The sequence below is a fragment of the Salarias fasciatus genome, chromosome 3 (assembly GCF_902148845.1).
Source record: "Salarias fasciatus chromosome 3, fSalaFa1.1, whole genome shotgun sequence".
NCBI classification, from domain to species: domain Eukaryota; kingdom Metazoa; phylum Chordata; class Actinopteri; order Blenniiformes; family Blenniidae; genus Salarias; species Salarias fasciatus.
Window position 1 is genome coordinate 26,033,883 of NC_043747.1, and position 21,720 is coordinate 26,055,602.

General features: G+C 45.4%; 1 protein-coding gene across 1 annotated transcript in view; it reads right to left on the reverse strand.

Moving 5' to 3' along the window:
- Positions 1-4,297: 4,297 nt before the first annotated feature.
- LOC115381071 (NACHT, LRR and PYD domains-containing protein 12-like) overlaps positions 4,298-21,720 on the reverse strand; it is a 132,263-nt gene continuing 114,840 nt past the window's right edge. Inside the window, exons 11-14 of the mRNA XM_030082372.1 lie at positions 16,959-17,141; positions 6,330-6,503; positions 5,869-6,032; positions 4,298-5,587 (exon numbers count right to left, since the gene is read on the reverse strand). Of these exons, the coding sequence (XP_029938232.1) occupies positions 5,517-5,587; positions 5,869-6,032; positions 6,330-6,503; positions 16,959-17,141 (592 nt within the window). The 3' untranslated portion in view covers positions 4,298-5,516. The remainder of the gene's footprint in view (positions 5,588-5,868; positions 6,033-6,329; positions 6,504-16,958; positions 17,142-21,720) is intronic.

Genomic DNA, 21,720 nt, shown 5'->3' on the forward strand with positions numbered 1-21,720 from the left:
GAAGATATAACAAAAAGTTTTAATCATTGGTTAACAAGAGACTTGACAATTTTTGGAAGAAATTTACTGTCAAGTCGGAAGGAATATCCAAAATGATCTACCCCAGTTATTCTCTTTATATTAGTCCACAAAATATCAGGAAAACAAACAGTATTATATATCAGTTCATTTGGCGTAATAAAACTCACTACATCAAGAAATCACAACTTGTGAAGGACTATAATAAAGGAGGTCTAAAAACAATTGATTTTGAAACCATGGTTGGAGTTTTCAGATTAAACTGGATAAAAGGGTATTTAGCTAATCCAAATTCAATTTGGTATCACATTCCAAAAGCTATTTTCAATCAAGTGGGAGGTTTAGAATTTCTTCTTAAGTGTGAATACATGAAATCAAAACTACCAATTAAACTTGCAGAATACCACAAACAAGTTCTCCATTACTGGAAGATGATATTTGCTCATAATTTTACCCCTCATGGCGCCACCTTGTGGAATAATAGAGCCATTACAGTAAAAGGGAAAATGTTGTTTTTGAAAAGTTGGTATGAAAAGGGGGTTGTTTTTGTCACAGATCTGTTGGATGACCAGGGTAATTTTCGGAGTCACAATGAAGCAAAAGAAAAATTTAACATACAAAGCCCATTAAAAGAGTACAACAGAATATGCAAAGCGATACCCACAGCTTTATTGAACTTAATTAAAAACTATTTACAATACAATAAAAAACAAATAACCTTGCCAAAATTAAAATTGGATGAGATCAATTTAAGTGACAAAAAATGTAACAACAAAATGGTCAATAAGATCCTTAAGGGCATAATATTTCACGATTTAAGTCAAAATATTAAGCTTAAAAACTACCATGAAAAGATATCAAATAAATATATTAAATTCATGAGGTGGCCAATACCTGCAAAAATTAAAGAAATGCAATTTAAAATAATGAATGGCTACTATCCAGCAGCAGATACGCTCAAAAAAAGATTTAACTTCGAGGTGGAGCCATGCTGTTTTTGTACTAATGAAAATGAAACAATTGAGCATTTGTTCTTCTCATGCAAATTAATAAAAGAATTTTGGAAAGATGTAACAAATTGGCTGAAATCAAAAATAGAAATTATTACTCAATTTGAATGTGTCGAAATACTGTTTGGCGTTTACAACTTACCTAAAGAAATTTTTAGAATATGCAACCTGGTAATTATTATGGGCAAATATCATATACACAAAAATAAATGGCAGAACAATAATCCTTCTCTAATGGTCTTTAAAATCGAAATGAAAGATTATACAAATTCTTTGTCATTGCTTAAAGACACTGATGAGAATTGCAATGTCTTGTATGAAGATATCTCCAAGTATCTGTTGTTATAATTCTAAATTTTAATGCTTCCTCTTATGTTGTTAATTTAACCTTGAAGATCGCTTGTACTTTTGTGGACAAGGCTTGTGTGAAAGGCTTTAACAGACTGGATATAGCTTGCAGTGTTTTGTTTTGTTTTGTTTTTTTATATATATATATATGGTCTGTTTCATTGTTTGTTCTGTTCTCCCATCGAGAGTTGATGTAAATTTTTTCTGTATGATAAAAAAAAAAAAAAAAAAAAAAAAAATTGTCAGAGAAATTAGCATGAGACATTAACTGAACGGAATTTGTAATGTTGTCTTGTTGACGATTGGTTGTCACAAATAAAGTTTTGAAGGGAAAAAAAAAAAAAAAAAAAAAAAAAAGAGAAGCCAGAAGGCGCTGAATCGCCAACTCGAAATCTGATTGGTTGAAGCAGCTGTCTGTTTGACGCTTCACTTCACTTCACTGCGCCATCAGGAACGGATAGCGAAGGCCTCGGGCAGATTTCTTTGACCCTAGCAACAGATGATGCCTGAAATCTGATTGGTTAAATGATTTAATATGAAAAAAACATGTCTGGAAGCAGCGCAACCACGGGAAAACTATGAAAGGAACTGGAACATACCGTTTGGAATCATTTATTAATTATTTATGGACAAAATATAATTTACATCAGTTTTTATTTCAGATCATTTTTAGGCCAGCAGAGAAGGCTTTGCAGGCCCTGACGGCCCACCACTGGGTACTTTTAAGATCAAATGGTTAAAGGCCTTTCTTATGCAACCAAATTCCATGTGGTTCCACATCCCGGACTCAATATTTAAGCAGCTCGGTGGGATTGAATTTCTTTTGAAATGTAATTTTGAGATTAATAATTATTTTGGGGCGACAGTAGCTCAGTTGGTAGAGCAGGTCGTCTTATAACTGGAAGGTTGGCGGTTCGATCCCCGCTCCTGCAGGTGTAAAACTGGCATTGTGTCCTTGGGCAAAACACTTCACCCACCTTGCCAAGTATGAAAGTTGTGAGAGTGAATGGTTGGTGGTGGTCGGAGGGGCCGATGGCGCAGATTGGCAACCTCGCTTCCGTCAGTCTGCCCCAGGGCAGCTGTGGCTACAGTAGTAGCTTACCACCACCCAGTATGGTGTGAAAGGGTTGATGTGATATTGCAGTGTGAAGGGCTTTGGGCTCTGTCAAGCAGGGTAAAAAGCGCTATACAAGTATAGTCCATTTACCATAGTCCATTAATAAGATTCCAATCAAATTATCCAACTTCCACAGACAAATCCTTCACTTTTGGAAAATGTTACTCAACCACACTTTCTCTCCCCATGGATCCACTCTGTGGAATAACAGAACAATTATAATTGGTAGAAAATCAATATTTAAGAAGGAATGGTCGAAAAGGGTGTTATTTTTGTGAAGGATTTATTAGATTGTCATGAAAATCTCCTAAACTTCTCAACCTTTATAGAGAAATACAATATAAAGTGTTCCTATAAGGATTTTCAAAAGGTATGCAAAGTGATCCCTTTATTGTTAATTCAGTTAATTAGAAATACCCTCTTATATTCCGATGTGACTGCATCACTCCCAGCTCTAAAAGTGAATGATTATAACTTAATTGATGTTAAGTGTAATAATAACTTTATTACTAAAGCCATAAAACAAATGATCTACTATGATTATAACAGAGCCTTACCCAGGAAGCTGCCGAATATAGATAATCAATCTATTATGACCAACGCTTACTCAAAATTCATAAAATGGCCTATTCCTCCGAAAGTGAAAGAGACTCACTTTAAAATAATCAATAACATATCCGGTCGCCCAATTTCTTAAAAGAAGATTTAAGTTTGATGTTGATCCTTGCACCTTTTGTAATTCTGACGATGAAACTTTGGAGCATTTGTTTTTTTCATGTCACTATTCACAACAATTTTGGTTTAGTATTAAAAATTGGTAATCTTTAAAACGAAAGATTTCGACCTTAAACATTTCCCACACCTTATACTATATGCACAATTTAAGCTCGTCTAACTCCAATATAATAAATATTGTCATCCTTCTAGCCAAATACCACATCCACTGTAGTAAATGCAGAGGGAACAAACCCTCTTTTTCATGTTTCAGGAATGAATTTAAACTGTATTATTCAGCATTACTTAGATTAAAAGACTGGAAGGCAGCTGGTATGATCTCTCTTATGATTTCTAAGGCACTCCTGTTCTAAGCTACTTTTCATTGTATGGCTAGCTCCTCTGGTGTTTCATCTTTTCTTTAGAATTACATTTACCAACTTTTAGTTCATGTTTAGATCTCTATGTGCCCCCCGAGTCTCTGTTTCTTTTCTTGTTCAACTGTGTTTTTTGTTTATTGGTGTTCAGTATGTAGTATGACATAAGAAAAACTGGAAGTATCACTTTTTTTCCCTCCACGAGAGTTTGTATTGTATTGTGTCTTTTGTTAAATAAATTAAAAAAAAAGAACCTCGAGACATTGGATTAAAAAAAGAAAACCTCTCTCTTTCAAAACTCTGGACACGAGCTTTAATGTGTATCATTGAGGCCACAGAGGATGGTGGAGGTGTTCCTGAATGCATGATATTGATCTGTGAGTCCCTGATACCTTCGTCCAGTCCTTTCACATCCATTAATGGAGACAAAATATTAGAAAGACTTTTCAGTATCTTGAGATCTTTTTCTTATTTTTCTTATCTGGAGATCTTCCAGGGTCATTTTGTCAACTCAAGCAGAGATTTCCAGCTCAAACTTTACATTTAGTTTGTATATAGTAGTTTAAAGAACTGAACGAAGCCAGACTCCGTCTTAAACAATGATGCTGATGAGAGGGGAGGGCTCCAGCTTCCTCACCTCAGGTGATTCTATACAGCAGCACAACTAACCTCAGCATCATACTGTAATGTCTGCGAAGGTGAAATGAGGAGCGTTTTGGGATTTCACAATTCCGATTTTATTGTAGGCACCCAAACACATCACACACACAGCATCTTCTGCAGCAGCGGGATCCGAAATCACTCCAAGTGTAACATAAACCACAGAACCCGGCCAGAGTAACACAATAAATGCTGAAGAACATCACTGATTATGGCACAACACAACAACAACTGAAGAACATGAACACAATCATGAAAACAACCCCCTCCCAGAACATGTCCCACAATGCCTTTCAGCCATTCCCCCCAGGTCGCCGCTACAAAACTATTTCTGTACAATAAATCCTGCATTGAAGAAGAATCCACCTCAGGGTTACCACTGAATCTGGATCTGTACTCTTCAGACACTGAGACAGTGGAAAAACATCCAAAGAACCCATTTCTAAGAACACAGCCTCAGAGTGGAACTCTGCATGTGAGCATTAAAAAAGTTTTCCATTAATCTGTCGGATCACTCCAGGTAATAAAGATGAGGATTTAAATTATAGAACAACAAAGGAGTGCGGAAAATAATGGACCTCTGTCATGATGGGCTCGACTTTCTTTTCAGTCTTTATGTCAGAAAAAACAACTAACAAGAAAAACATTTTTTTTTTCAAATATTTGCAGTTAAAAAGTTTCATGTTGTCAAGACACAAAGAAATAATACCTCCACCACCATTATCAGAAGAGGAGGAAATAATTCCTCACATTGGAACACACACACACACACACACACACACACACACACACACACACACGAATATTGAACCCAGAGGACGTCTGCAGCTCCATGTTTCCACCAGTCCACTGACCTCTGACACATCAGGAAAGTTTCTCTCCACACGACACAAATCTGACTGACTTCAAAGGACTGACGCTGCAGAACAAACTATTTTCCAATCCCAGGCAGATTCTCTGAAGCAGACTTGACTTCTTGACTCCAGACCTGGATATGTAGACACAGTGTTCAGGATCCACTGATGGAATCCAGGAATCATTTGATTTGGTCAGAAAAGGAGCTTCACTGTTACTGAAGCAAAGCTCTGAAGTCTGTCATTTTTAAAAACTGATTCATGGAGTCAAACACCATCTGTCTTTGTCTGGAACAGATCTGCAACTGTTTTAACATGGAACTCTCCTGGTAACCAGTGAGTCACATCCAGAGGAACCCTGGTTCGATGCTGGACTCTCACAGCTCTTCATACTGCAGATCTTCTGCTGGTTCCTCTGTCACTCACTGCTGGATGAAGCTCTGCTCTCAGTCCCAGCTGCAGAGAGATGAGAGGAGATGATCAGAGTCTCTGTGAAGCAGTGAGGACTTCAGTCCTGTTCAGAGCAGCAGTCAGCAGCTCAGAGCTCATGAAGGACCACCACTGTCACACCAACACAACAAGCCTGTGGCTCCCCTGATTGGCTGACTGTGTGTCCTCTGCTGTCCAATCCTGAAGCTGCTCAGCGTTCTCCTCTCACAGCCTCACTGAGAGTCAAACACTGGATCTTTGTTCTCACACTGACTGTGTTTAGTCCAAACCTGCTGAAAGCAGCATGGACTCACCCCAACCATCTACTGACCAGAGAAAATGCAGGCTGCAGTCTGGACTCTGCTCTAGATCAACCAGCTGCTGCACATCTGGAGTCTGCAGATGGTTGTAATCCAGCTCGAGGTCCTCCAGGTGGGAGGGGTTGGACTTCAGAGCTGAGACCAGAAACGAACAGCTGATCCTTGACAAACTGCAGCTGCTCAACCTGAATAAAGAGAGAAAGCAGCAGAATCAATGAGGAGGAACCAATCAGATGTGTTGATGGAGAAATGAGCAGCTCCACATTACTGAGTCCTGATCAATGAGCTGCTCTGTTGTTGTGGATCTTCATCACACACATCATCCACATGTCAGCACAACATTCACACTCCTCCTCATGTCCACACACACCAGTCAGCTGCTGCTGAGCTCAGTCCACTCTCTCACTGCAGGATCAGAGTCTCAGATCACAGCTGCTGACAAACATTTCTCCTTCTACAACAGGAACAGACAGTCAACTGACCTCAGAGTCTGCAGACCACAGAGTGGACTCTGCAGAAAACCACACAGCTGCTCAACTCCTGAATCCTGCAGAGGGTTCCCACTCAGGTCCAGATGTTTCAGGAGGGAGGGGTTGGACTTCAGAGCTGAGGCCAGAGAAGAACAGCTGATCTCTGACAAACTGCAGTCCTGCAACCTGAATAAAGAGAGAAAGAAGTGAGATTAGAGGACAGAGTTTGATGTTGAAGTCATTGAGAGCTGAAGAAGGTTCAGACTCAATTCAGGATCAGGACCAATTAGTTGATCGTCCACATGACTGTTTTCAAAACGGCTGAAACGTTGCAATAACATGCCAGGCTGTAAGGTGGCGCTTCATACATGGCAATATCATCGCGCCTCCGCCTTGTAGCCGCTCGTGATCTTTTTCCTGGTGGATCCAACATTACATGAATCCTGCTGACCACTTCATGACAAAATGAAAAAGGGACGTTGATGTGAACTGTTCTTTCTGCTGAAATCACCCTGAAACAACTCAACACCTCTTTTGGACATGTGACGACTCCAAGATCTTTTGGAAGGATTTCTGTCGCTTTGTAATTAATAATGTACACAAGGACTTTACTTTGGGGTGGGAAAATGTGATTTTTTTTGTTTGTTTCTTCATAAAACAGGAAAAGAAGGATGAATATTTTATCATCAATTTACTCATCCTAAAATCACAATTCTTTATTCACAAATGCAAATACTGCAGGCAGAAGCCGTCATTTACCCACTTCAGAAATGTTGTACCGTCTTATATAAAAATTTTAAAAGACTCTGAAAACAAAAAGGCTGTAAAAACTATCAGGAGCCTATCTGTGAAAAATTTAAACCGTTTGAAAGAAAGTGATCACTTATTGTGTTCCCCCTGGCATAATGTTTGCCATGTACGAGTATATTTACAATTAAAAAAAAAAAATCACATGAAGCATCGTGCTCTCCGTGCTGATTTGTTGTATCCGGTGGAAATATTTTGCTGTAAAAGCAGCAAAAGGCTTCAGCAGGACGTCTGCTGCACCGCACAGCGCCATTGTTATTGTTGTTTACAGTGTTCTGCGCGTTTGTTACGACGTAGCGCGATGACGCAAGCGTATCAGGAAACGCTCCAAAACAGGAGTCAATACGGAGCCATGGATTCAACAGATTTCGGATCTGTTCACCCTGGGACCTGGTTTCAAAAATGTTCGGTTTCAGATCCACGGAATGCTGAATTCGTGTGGATGACAGGGTGAATCGATCAGATATTTTAGAGTTTTGGCCTGGATTCGTCTTGGTGGAAGAGTACATGGAGAGAAGAGGAGCCACTGATATGGAGACAATGTGGATCAGTGGAAGCAAACCTTTTTCATATATTCTGGGAATGCCCTGGATTGCTTCAGTACTGGTTGGGAGTTCATAAAGTGCTGTGGGATGTTTTTCAGGTTAAAATCGTTAACAATTTCACAAATCTGTATGTGGGTCTTGTTACAACCTTGGATGAAAGAGGGGATATAAAATTGTTGCAGGCGCTTCCAGCTGCCAGCAAGAAGTCAGTTACAAGAAAATGGTTAAATCCAACCTCACCGACAACTGAAGATTGGTTTGGAATAATAAAGGAAATGTTTTTAATGGAAAAATTAAAATATTCCTTAAGAATTCAAAGAGATAATTTCTAGCTCATTTGGAACAAATGGATTCATTTTATATCCCCTCACCGTATTGACTTTATTTGACTCCGTATATACTTATCCTGTTCGAATAACTGATCAAAATACTGATACTATAACACTTTGACTAATGCTCATGTAAGAAGCCACAACTGTAAGCTCCCAAGCCTCTTTTTGTTCAATTTTTCTGTCTCGTTTTTGTTTTTGTTTCATGTTTTTTTGTCAGTCATAGAAAAGAAGAGGAGGACTTCCTTGGAACTGATATAATTGCACGTTTGTATTGCCACCTCCACAAATGAAAATATAATTACAAAAAAAGAACTCTAAATCCTTCCACTTTTGATGAGTCATTTGTTTCTAAATTTAGTTGTAAACCACATGTAACAGGTGCGCTGCACATTGCCCCTCCTACTCCCGCACAGGGGTTTGTCATTTTACTGATTGCGGGGCGGCGCTACACACCTTTATATGCGGGTCGGTCTGCAGCCGCGGTCTCTCTCTCCTCTCCTCTGGGGTCACTTATCCGCGGTGGATGGTTGCGGCGTGATCAGCTGAGACGGAGGCATTGACTGCGCATGCTGTGAACGTGTCAGTTGTTGTGGCGCACGTTCTCCCTGCAGCTGAAAGGCTGCTGGCCGCTGTTGCTGCGGGGCTGGATCGCCCCGCTGTTGATTTCCGTGTGCGGATGATGCGTCCTTGGGGCTGGGCTGCCCCGCTGGAGACTACCGTGGGTGGGTTGTGCATGTCCTCGTGATTGGACCAAGCCTTTCCACGGCCTGACCTGCTGTGACGCTGCAGTGGGATCCCTGCCAAGCGTAATTGGCGTCACAGCTGTTCGGACGACGCTGCTGTTTTTTGGTTATCGTTGACTTTATTTTTTTGTCTTAACCTGCGGGTTCCTGGATTGGTGCTGTTGGGGTTATTGATTTGTTGATTATTAGTTATTTGTACTTTGGTTTTGTTTCATTTGTTTTTTTGTGTACTGCTTTTGTTTTGCGTGCGCGTGTGTCCGTGTGTCCGTGTGTCCGTGTGTGCGTGTGTGTGTGTGTGCGGGTGTGCGTGTGTGCGTGTGCATGTGCGTTATTACCAACTGGCCTAATACAGCCATTTTATATTTCTTTGTGGACAGGTGCTGTGGGCTCCGGACGGCGACCCTCCCCCTGGTGGCGGCTCTTTTTCACTCTTCAGTTGTGTGTGTGTGTGTGTGTGTGTGCGGTGACACAGGTGGTATTTTGATTCCCCTCCCCTAATTGAGTTGGTCGTCCAAAGGTACCCAGCACAGTCCATTCCACTTCACCCAGTGCTGTATTTGTGTGGTGCCCCCCACAATCGTTGGAACCTCGTTTTACCCATTGTTCAATAAATTCGTTCCTTTAAACGTGGACACTGTCTCCTGCCTCGTGGTGATCCGAACCTGTGCAGCCTTTTAACGGTTTTAGTTTATTTCCTGGGGTGAAATTCCCCAGGTGGCGTTGTCCGGCAACATCTATTACATTTAGAACCCCCGCTTTGCCACAGATTTGGCGTTGTCGGCAGGATCACCACATTTAAAAGAGGCAGGGACGTGTTCTGTTTAGATTTCCATTTATTTTTCTTTCTTTTCCTTTCCTTCTTTTTTTGATCTTATTGTGCAGTCATTTAACCCAAAAAAAAAAAAACAGCAGTGTCTGGTCCGGTGTTTAAATTTTTTCTTTTTTCTCTTTTGGAGCTTTCTATTTGTAGGATGGAGGAAGAGTTGCAGGAGCTTAAGGAGTTGGTTTTGCAGCTGAGAGCGGACAATGAGCGGCTTCGACGGGAGCGTGCTGCTTCCCCGGGGGGCTCCGGTGGGGCGTCCTCGGCTTCCTCTGGTCCTGCGCCTGCAGCTGTTGTAACGGAACGATTGGTTGTGATTCCCAGAGAGCGCAGGTGCCCCATGTTTAATGGAAGGACTGGCATGAGCATTGCTGAGTGGGTGGAGGAAGTTCAGGCTTGCATGCGTACTCGCCATCTTTCAGCTGCAGAGCAAGCATTGTTTATTTTTGACCATTTGGAAGGAGAAGCAAGGGAGGAGATTAAGTTTCGCCCTGGCGATGTACGGCGAGATCCAGACCGAATTTTTGCCATCTTAACAGAGCTGTATGGGTGTGGTCAGTCTTATGTCACGCTACAGCAGGCTTTCTTCTCTCGGCACCAACAGGAGGGGGAGACACTGCAGGAGTTCTCCTTGGCTCTGATGGCTGTGATGGCCAAGGTTGAGCGGCATGCACCCAATGGGATGCCCAATGCTGACATTCTGCTCAGGGATCAATTCACAGAGCATGTTCTTGACAGCTCCCTCCGTCGAGAACTCAAACAGCTAGTTCGTCGCCGGCCTGCCATCACCCTGTTGGAGCTACGAAGCGAGGCAATTCGTTGGGAGAGGGAAGGCCTTCCAGGTGGTACTAGGGGGCGGAGTTCGTCACTCCCAACAGCTTACGGCCTCCAGTGTGGAGTGCAAGGCCGGCCCCATCCCGCCCCCCAGGTGGTTTCTCAGGAGCCAGGGTTGAAGGCTGTAATGGAGCTCTTAAAGCAGCAGCAAGAACAGCTGAACCAGCTTGCCCAGCAGGTGGCATCTTTGCAGGTTCCTCCCCCACCAGGCCTGGTGTCTCGCTCTGGCCCTGTCATTTGCAGGAGGTGCCAGCAGCCAGGTCATTTTGCCCGCGAGTGTGATGGGGAGCGGGTCCCACCTCGCCGCCGTACTTATTCTGTCACAGGTTCCAACTCCCATGCAGCGGTGCCCTCCCATCCCTCCCAGCAGTCGGGAAACTGAAACCCACTGAGCTGCCGAGCCATGGCTCAGTTGGGGAGTCTACCGGCTCACAGCCAGGCACCAGAGCCGACTTGATCGCTCCTTGCCCTAGCATTAGCGCCTCCATTGGAGGGATCCATGTTGAGTGTTTAGTGGACACTGGTTCTATGGTGTCCACCATCACTGAAAGTTTCTTTGTGGCCCAGTTTGCGCCTTGGGGCCATGATCGACTCCGCTCCTGCCAATGGTTACAGCTACGTGCAGCTAATGGGTTGGCTATTCCGTATGTTGGCTATCTAGAGCTGGATGTGGAACTGTGTGGTAAGGTCATGCCCTGCTGTGGGATCCTTGTCGTTAAAGACCCCCCTGGAGCCTCATCTTCTGTCCCTGGAATCTTGGGGATGAATGTGCTCCGTAGATGTTATCAAGAGCTTTTGGTGTGTTCGGTCTACGTTGTTTGAGTCACCCTCTGTGTCCGGGGTACCGGATCCTATAGTGGCTGCACTTCATAAGTGTCACCAGTCTTCAGCCCAGGTCATCCCAAACCTCGCTGGTACTGTTCGGGTCCGAGGCAAACGGGTGGTGCGTATACCTGGCGGGGTGATGAAGATGGTGGCTGGGACCTGTCCTGAGCAGTTTTCAGGTGGATGTACCCTATTTGAACCAGCGGAACCTGGGTTGCCGGCGGGGCTGTTGGCCTCACCATGCCTGTTAAAGGTCACTCAGGGTACAGTTCATGTCCCAGTCATTAATGTGGGGACCACGGAGGTGCTTCTGTATCCCCGGACTAGTTTGGGTGCGTTGTGTCCTGGCCAGGTTGTTAGTCTGCCTGCAGGAGTGACTGAAGTGAAGCCAAAGGTGGCAACGGTGTCGTCTCAGACAGCCACCCCCGCAGCACCTGATATTATAGGGGCACTTGAGCTTTCTGCCCTAACCGAGCAAGAGCAGGCTGGTGTGAGGTCCTTGCTGCAGAAGTACAGCTCAGTATTCGCAGTTCATGAGGGGGATTTGGGGTGCACCAACCTCATTTCACACGAGATACCGCTGCTTGATGATGTTCCGGTTCGTCAACGATTCAGACGCATCCCGCCTTCTGAGTACGAGGCAGTGAAGGTGCATATTAATCAGCTGCTGGACTCTCAGGTTATTCGTGAGAGCAGTAGTCCGTATGCGTCCCCTGTAGTTTTGGTGAGGAAGAAGGATGGGGGTTTGCGCTTGTGCGTAGACTACCGCCTTCTGAACAGCAAAACCAGGAAGGATGCGTTCCCACTGCCTCGTATCGAGGAAAGCTTGGACGCCCTTTCTGGAGCCCGCTGGTTTTCCACTATCGACCTTGCCAGTGGGTATAATCAGGTGCTGATGGCTGAACAGGACCGTCCCAAAACCGCCTTCTGCACCCCCTTTGGGCTTTTTGAATTCAATCGAATGCCCTTTGGCCTTTGTAATGCCCCCAGCACGTTTCAGCGGCTGATGCAGAGAATGTTTGGTGACCAGCAGGGTCAGTCGCTGCTGCTTTACCTCGATGACATCATCATCTTTTCATCCTCTGTGGAGCAGCATCTGCAGCGGCTGGAGGTGGTGCTCGGTCGACTTCAGAGGGAAGGTCTGAAGGCCAAGGTTGAAAAGTGTGCCTTTTTCCAACAGCAGGTGGCATATTTGGGACATGTTATCTCAAGCCAAGGTGTCTCCACTGATCCCAAAAAGGTAGAGGCTGTGGCCAACTGGCAGCGCCCGTGTCATGTCTCAGAACTGCGGTCCTTTTTGGGGTTCACCAGCTATTACCGCCGTTTTGTTGAGGGCTTTGCCAAGTTGGCCAAACCCTTGCATCAGTTGGTGGCTGATCTTGCAGGCACTAAGTCCAGGAAGGGGTCTGGTCAAGCTTTTGAGACTGGATGGACACCACAGTGTGAAGAGAGCTTTAATGCTCTGAAGTCCAAGCTGATCTCGGCCCCAGTATTAGCTTATGCTGACTTTTCACTCCCCTTCATCCTGGAGATTGATGCCAGCCATAGTGGGCTGGGTGCTGTGCTTTCGCAACAGACGGACAGTGGCGTGCGACCCGTGGCTTATGCCAGCAGGGGTCTTCGGCCCACTGAGCGCAACATGTCTAACTACAGCTCGATGAAGCTTGAGTTTCTTGCGCTCAAGTGGGCCGTGACTGAAAAATTCCGGGAGTATTTGTTGGGGCACAAGTGCATTGTATACACGGACAACAACCCGTTGAGCCATCTCCAGTCTGCTAAACTTGGGGCTGCTGAGCAAAGGTGGGCTGCAGAGCTTGCCGCGTTTGATCTGGAGATCAAATACCGTTCAGGCCGCAGCAACCGAAATGCAGACGCACTATCCCGACAGTACTTACCCGGTTCACCTGTGGCTACCCCGTCTTTGCCTGGCACCTTGGTTCCCGCTAGCCTTCATGGTCCCCAGTATGGCCCTGTTGTGTTGAGTCACCAATCTCTGGTTTCTGTCCTTCCATGTCATTCTGCATCTGATCTCCGTTCAATGCAGGAGAACGATCCCCTGTTGAAGGAGGTGCTGGGCTTTTGGCGCCGCAAGTCCCCCCCCGTTGCAAGTGAGAGACAGCAGCTTTCGAAACCTGCTGTAGCGCTGCTCCGTCAGTGGGACCGCTTGGTGGAGAAAGATGGAGTGCTCTTCCGTCGGGTCTTTCGACCTGATGGAGGAGAGGAGTTCCTCCAACTTGTTTTACCTGCGGTGCTCAAACAGGAGACGCTGCAGCAGCTCCATCAGGAGCATGGCCACCAAGGCATAGACCGGACCAGTGAGTTGGTCCGGCAGCGCTGCTACTGGCCAGGGATGTCATCAGACATCAAGGACTGGGTCCAAAAGTGTGGCCGCTGTCAGGTAGCGAAGGACTCTGGGCAGTTCCCCCACAGTTATATGGGCCACCTGCTCGCCTCCCGGCCTAATGAAATCTTGGCCCTCGACTTCACTCTGCTGGAGCCCTCTCGTGGTGGGTTTGAAAATATCCTGGTTTTGACCAACGTTTTCAGCAAGTTTACCCTGGCAGTTCCCACCCGGGACCAGCGAGCCTCAACTGTGGCTCAGGTTTTGGTGCACGAATGGTTTTACAAGTTTGGTGTGCCATGCCGCTTACATTCGGACCAAGGCAGGAGTTTCGAGAGCTCCTTGCTTCAGCAGCTCTGTTCCTTGTATGGCGTTTCGAAGTCCCGTACTACTCCCTACCACCCAGCAGGTAACGGCCAATGTGAGCGTTTCAACCGAACCCTCCATAACCTCCTGCGTACTCTGCCGGTCTCCCGGAAACGGGACTGGGCTTCCTGTCTACCCCAGGTGCTATTCTGTTATAATACAACACCGCACCAGGGCACTGGCGAATCACCTTTTTATTTGATGTTTGGACAGGAGCCTCGACTGCCAATTGATTTTCTCTTGGGTCGAACCCAGGACCCAGTACCTGGTGAGGTACAGGATTGGGTGGTTGAACATCAGGCCCGGCTTAGGGTGGCGTTTGAGGGTGCTCGTGAGCGATTGTTGGCTGCAGCGGGCCGACGTAAAGAGCGGCACGACCAGCATGTCCATAATGCACCTCTGCCTGTGGGTCAGTTGGTGTATTTGCGGGACCATGGTGCCAGGGGTCGACATAAAATCCAGGACCTCTGGAGTTCCATAGTCCACCAAGTGGTGAGGGCCCCAGTTGGCGAGGGAGCAGTTTACACGGTGGCCCCTGTGGATGATCTGGAGAGGACCCGTAATGTACATCGGGACATGTTGAAGGCTGTTGTTCAACCTGAAGCTGTGGCTTCTCTGCCCACCGGGTCACCGGTACCATCTGTGCCTCCCTTGACCTCTGACGATGACTCCTTAAACGGTGACCTTTGGTTGTTTGTGTCTGAGACTGCTGTACTGCCTCCTGTTGTACCACAGCTTAGGGTGGCCCCCGATGCTGTGTCAGTCCCGGCTGCGTCCAGGTCAGAATCACCCATGGGGAATCGTGACGCACCACTGCCGGCTCCCTCTGCAGCCTCAGCTGACCAGCCAAGCACCAGCCAACAGGCTTTGCGCCGAACCACCCGTGCTACGGCCGGGTCCCACCCAAATGTCCATCGCCTTCCACGGCCAGCTGGTTCTCAGGACCAGGGAGCCCTAGGCTCAAGCTCTAAACTCTCAGACAGCCAGTCTTTCGGCCTGGTGCTAGTGCTGGCTGCGCTCCATCGTCGGGCCGACGATTCAAAAAGGGGGGGATAGGTTTAACAGGTGCGCTGCACATTGCCCCTCCTACTCCCGCACAGGGGTTTGTCATTTTACTGATGCGGGGGCGGCGCTACACACCTTTATATGCGGGTCGGTCTGGCAGCCCCGCGGTCTCTCTCATCCTCTCCTCTGGGGTCACTTTCCGCGGTGGATGGTGTGCGGCGTGATCAGCTGAGACGGAGGCATTGACTGCGCAGCTGTGAACGTGTCAGTTGTTGTGGCGCACGTTCTCCTGCAGCTGAAAGGCTGCTGGCCGCTGTTGCTGCGGGCTGGATCGCCCCGCTGTTGATTTCCGTGTGCGGATGATGCGTCCTTGGGCTGGGCTGCCCGCGGAGACTACCGTGGGTTGGGTTGTGCATGTCCTCGTGATTGGACCAAGCCTTTCCACGGCCTGACCTGCTGTGACGCTGCAGTGGGATCCCTGCCAAGCGTATTGGCGTCCACAGCTGTTTCGGACGACGCTGCTGTTTTTGGTTATCGTTGACTTTATTTTTTTGTCTTAACCTGCGGGTTTCCTGGATTGGTGCTGTTGGGGTTATTGATTTGTTGATTATTAGTTATTTGTACTTTGGTTTTGTTTCATTTGTTTTTTGTGTACTGCTTTTGTTTTGCTGTGCGCGTGTGTCCGTGTGTCCGTGTGTCCGTGTGTGCGTGTGTGTGGTGTGCGGGTGTGCGTGTGTGCGTGTGCATGTGCGTTATTACCAACTGGCCTAATACAGCCATTTTATATTCTTGTGGACAGGTGCTGTGGCTCCGGACGGCGACCCTCCCCCTGGTGGCGGCTCTTTTTCACTCTTCAGTTGTGTGTGTGTGTGTGTGTGTGTGCGGTGACACAGGTGGTATTTTGATTCCCCTCCCCTAATTGAGTTGGTCGTCCAAAGGTACCCAGCACAGTCCATTCCACTTCACCCAGTGCTGTATTTGTGTGGTGCCCCCCACAATCGTTGGAACCTCGTTTTACCCATTGTTCAATAATTCGTTCCTTTAAACGTGGACACTGTTCTCCTGCCTCGTGGTGATCCGAACTGTGCAGCCTTTTAACGGTTTAGTTTATTTCCTGGGGTGAAATTCCCCAGGTGGCGTTGTCCGGCAACATCTATTACATTTAGAACCCCCGCTTTGCCACACACAGTTGAATTGAGGAGTCAATGTGAACGTATATTCAAAATAAAACAACACCCCGGCTCGATCCAGATGCAGTGAGAACACGGTCGCTCTCTGGGTCGAGCCAACTTTCCTCGTTTGCCGCACTTTTGTCCGTGTGAGGCTTCCGTAGCGCATGGGCTCTTCTGTGTTCCCGGCTCTGGGTCCCTTCTGGTGGACCAAATCTGAGCAAGTTTTTTCAACTTGTTTTGAGTGAAAATGTCTCATTTTACTTGATTTAAGATAAATGTACATAAATATTATATTTGATCAAGATAAAAAGGCTTGATTTAAGAGAAAATTCTCTGAAATCAAGAAAATTTGTAGCTTGTTCTATTGGCAGATTTTTTTCTCTTAAATCAAGAAATTTTTCCTTGAAATTCAGAAAAAAAAATCTGCCAATAGAACAAGCAAAAAAATGTCTTGATTTCAGAGAATTTTCTCTTAAATCAAGCCTTTTTATCTTGATCAAATATTATATTTAAGTAAATTTATCTTAAATCAAGTAAAATGAGACATTTTCACTCAAAACAACTTGAAAAAACTTGCTCAGATTTGGAACTTTTGCAGTGTACCTGCAGGCTTGGGGTTTGAACTGGCTGTGGTTGGGGGGGGCTGCTGGCTCCGGGGGGTGCACGCCTGTCTGCAAGCTTTGAAATGTGGAGCTGCACACGGCTCTGCCACAGTCACAGGACTAAAGACCAGAGAAGAAGCTCCGTTTCTCCTGGAGATCCTCAGTGTGGATCACTCTCAGATCAGCCTGATGTCTGACCTTTAGTGTCAACACTACTTTACTGAAACGCACTCAAACATGGAGTCTGACCTCAGAGTCTGCAGACGACAGAGTGGACTCTGCAGAAAACCACACAGCTGAGAAACTCCTGAATCCTGAAGAGGGTTCCTACTCAGGTCCAGAAGTTCCAGATGTTTCAGGAGGGAGGGGTTGGACTTCAGAGCTGAGACCACAGAGGAACAGCTGCTCTCTGACATCCTGCAGTTCGTCAACCTGAATAAAGAGAGAAAGAAGTGAGATTAGAGGACAGAGTTTGATGTTGAAGTCATTGAGAGCTGAAGAAGGTTCAGACTGGAAGAGTTTAGAAATGTAAAGTCCAACAGCTGAAGCCAACAGGAGGAGAAGAGCTCTTTTCAGACACATCTCAGATCTCGTGTTGGGAATCACATTCATAGAGCGTTCAGTGATCAATAATGATTCAACAGAGAGAGGTAGTGTTGTACTGAAGACCAGTCTCAGTCTGGAGACCAGGCGTTATGAGGCAGTGTTACTCATTAAATTGTGTGTGATCACTCTGAAAGAGCCAAGAATCAAACTGCTGTCACATGATCCACACTGTAAATTCTAACAAGTTAACTTTACTCAAACGAATCGAGGAGGAAACCGATTACCTCGGAAAATTTAAGAAAAGGGACTCAACTGTGTCAAGTAGAGTGAAATGATCATATCTGAGTGAGCTTCTTCTTTTAAAGTTGTGAGCACTGAAAGCATCTGAGTAATGTTAACTTCCAACCAAGTTTTCTGAACTAAAATTCCTTGAGTCAAATGAATATATTCCACCAAACAAATTCTTGCACAGTCTGGGGTTCAAACCCATGACCTTCTGATTGTAAAGCAAGAGCACTAACTGCTCTGCTGACTCTGGCACTGACAAAAAAAAAACATGGACTTCAACCAGTGTGTGAGCAGTACTTCATACTACATAAAATGCACTTCATATATCTTAGTTCAGCTTACTTAAAAATAATAACTCCCAAAAATAGCTTTATGAAAACCATTATTTATTGTTATTTTTTTTTTGTGTTTTCGTATTTGCAAACAGCAACAACAGTCATCAGAGGTCAACTTTGGCTAAACGTTCCAGATTAAAGCACGGTGGCTTTCCAAGAACCTCCCCAACACCATGGGCCGTATTTTTCACTGCGCAACGCAGAGATCGCAAAACTGGCGGTGGGCGCAGTCATATTTCGTGGAATGGGGTTTCTGGCCGGTCCGCTGCGCTTGCGCCGAGACGGGCGTGGCCGCGCACCAGGGGGAGGTGTCGACAGAATCAGCTGGGCGCAGTGATAATTTTGTGCAGAACGTATGCGCAGGCAGGGGAGGGAAGATCTGATCCAACAACAACATCTCAATTTCTGAGATGGTGGAAAGAGATTTAAACGCTGTGCGTCTTGGACAGAACCAGACAGGTTGTCAGGACACTTGTCTAAAAACGACATTGAATCAGGCCAGCTGCACATCATCACCCTGATTGGACTGGCCCAAGTGGAACCCCAGGGAGGGGAGGTTTCACTGGGGAATCTGTAATGTGTGGCTTAAAGGAAGCTTGATGGGTAACTTAGGATGGATAAGACAGAACTGAATGTTGTTGTACATAGTAAATGGTGTAAATAGAGTATCTTAATTTTAAATAACACTGATGAAATAACTGACAATGTCATTGAACTGAACCCTCTGAATTTCACATGGGTGGTTTGGTCCTAGTTATTTTAGGGATGTGGGGAGACACACCTGGGTCGCCTGTTGTCTGTGGAGGGTGTTGTGAATAAATGGAAGACTTTGGGCTGTTCATTTGTCCATTCTCAGACGTGGTGCCCATCCTGGGAGTGTAGGAGGCCATCTCAACAACTGAAAATCTTACAACCTCGTGGACTCCGCCCCTTTTCAGTGGAACTCAGGGCCAGTTAGTCGATATCACGAGATACACTAAACGATGAATTACTGTCCAAGCCCGACAGCATGGGGGGTGGAGGACACTGTTGAAATTGCTCAGAGAAACTGAAAAATATACTGTTGGAAAAATGCAGTTATTATCATTGCTTCATGGTTACACTCACTGATGTATCCTGTCTGGAATATTTAACCCTTCAGGGGCCATGAATAAAGGCATAGCAAGCCAATGCCCTGTTATGCATGCAGTAGAAAAATACTGCAAAGCTTGAGTAACCAGAAAGGTATTTATACTATCAGTTTTAACAACCCATCAGTTTTCTAATAAAGAAGCTTGGAGGTGAGCAGGTCTTCGGAGATGAAGGAAGCTACCCTGATGGAGTCAGCTGTCTCTCCCCTCATGAGGAAAACTGATGTCTGTTTCAGGGTTGCAGCTCGGCTCTAACCTGACATATACATGTTCCTCGTGAGGACTAAACCAAAATACGTGAAGGAATTACACTTCAGGGGTAACAAGGAGGCCAGCGGGCCAGATGCGGCCCGAGGGCCTCCTATTGAGGACCACTGGCCTCGGGGATGATATCAAATGCCCTGAAATTTCTCCAAAAATTTCTCACAGAAACTGTATTGGTGAGCGACAGTCATCAAAATCTTCCTCAAGACTCTGAGGGAGTGGTCACAGCCTCACCACCAAGTTTGACATTCACCATGGAACAGGAAATACACTGTAAACAGACTGAACATGGTCTGATCAGCCTCAAACTTGACCTGTGTCACAATCTGGCCCTCATCACAGCCATGTGACAATAATGACCACTCGCCATTGGGCCACATGCTGGAAACAGGAAGTGGAGTGTCAACGGCCTGAACATGCTCACTACAGCATCACTGTCTGACCCACACTGCAGCCATGAGATGACGATGAGAGGAGAGTCACTTGAGGGCAGACCTGCCAACCTTGGCAAAAACCTCTGAGCTCCATCATTCTGTCATGTGGCTTTTTTAATGCCTTTAAATGTTTGTTATTCATGATAATAATAAAAAAGTATAAAGCAACACGATCTAGACCAGAATTTGTCCTGAAATTTATCATGAATGGATCCGTCTGAGATGGACGAGAAGGTTTAAAATTGTGTTATGTGCCTTATGTTGAAATTGTCGACATTTTCTGTAGAAATAGATTTGTTTTGTGAAAATACACATTTGTATCATGTATACTCTGCAACACAACAAAGAAAAACTTTAAAGCTTGAATATAAAGATTATTTTGGCTCTATTTTACTGCTGCGGCCCACTCAAGATGAAACTGAGCTGGATGTGGCCCCTGAACTAAAACACACTGCAACCTCTTCTTCACAGAAGCAGAGCCCAGTGGAGGACATGTCAACAGCCAAGGTTACTGGACAGAAAGCCAACAAGTCCAGAGTTTGCAGAGTTGCTGAGAGTTTGGAGCTCCAGCTGGGAGATCAGTGACAGCTTGATCCAGGAGAGATCAGCCTGCTTTGAAAGCTGAAGGTCAACATGGAGCGTGTCAGAGGTTCACAGTCAGTGATCCACTGCAGCTCCTTTCTTCTTCTCGCAAGCTTTGAAATGTGGAGCTGCACACGGCTCTGCCACAGTCACAGGACTAAAGACCAGAGAAGAAGCTCCGTTTCTCCTGGAGATCCTCAGTGTGGATCACTCTCAGACCAGCCTGATGTCTGACCTTTAGTGTCAACACTACTTTACTGAAACACTCAAACATGAAGTCTGACCTCAGAGTCTGCAGACGACAGAGTGGACTCTCCAGAAAACCACACAGCTGCTCAACTGCTGAATCCTTCAGAGGGATCCCACTCAGGTCCAGATGTTCCAGGTGTTTCTGGAGGGAGGGGTTGGATTTCCGAGCTGAGACCACAGAAGACCAGCTGCTCTCTGACATCCAGGAGTCCACCAACCTAAATAAAGAGAGAAAGAAGTGAGATTAGTTTGACAAAGTTTGACGCTGAAGTCATTGAGAGCTGAAGAAGGTTCAGACTGGAAGAGTTTAGAAATGCAAAGTCCAAACAGCTGAAGCCAACAGGAGGAGAAGAGCTCTTTTCACACACATCTCAGATCTCCAGCTCACGTTGGGAATCAAATCTATCCGTATCTATCTATCAAGGAGCCTGATCTATACAGACGTTCTAAAAGGGGTTCAGAAGAGGAAACAAGAACACATCATAGGGCTTTTTGCAGATGATGAAATTGTGCATCTTCAAGACCCAGATCAGACAATTCCGAGTTTAATGGCAACTCTTGAAATCTTTGGCCAATACCCAGGCTCAAAACTAAATATAGCAAAGACACAAGTTCTCTCCTTAAAGTACTCCCCAAAGGCAGCAATTTGAAAGAAATATGACTTTAACTGGGAATCAAAAACAATCAAAAAATTAGGCGTGATAGCCAATAAAAATCTGGACAAGACTTACAAACAAATCTCAAACCAATTTAATGCTAACATTCAGAAAGACATGAGAAGATGGTCGTTCTTTAACCCAGACTTTGATACACAAATTCAGATAATCAAAATGAATGGTCTTCTGAGACTTCTATATTTGTTTCAATCCATCCCACACATGATCCCTGAGGTGCAGTTTGGGTTGTGGGATAAAGTAATATCTAGAAGGGTTTGGGCTGGTCAGAAACCAAGAGCCAGATTTAAAACACTTCAGTTAAACAAAGATGAGAGAGGACTGTCAGAACCCAACTAAAGAGAATACTTTTATGCCACACAAGTGTGATTTTTAGTATGTGCCTGCTGCCCCTATATCAGGGAAGGTGGAAGGACACAGAGAACAATATAGACAACTACTAAATCTGCACAAGATTGGGAAAAAAATGGACCAAACTACGTCAAGGAAGTGAAAATGAAATTATTAAA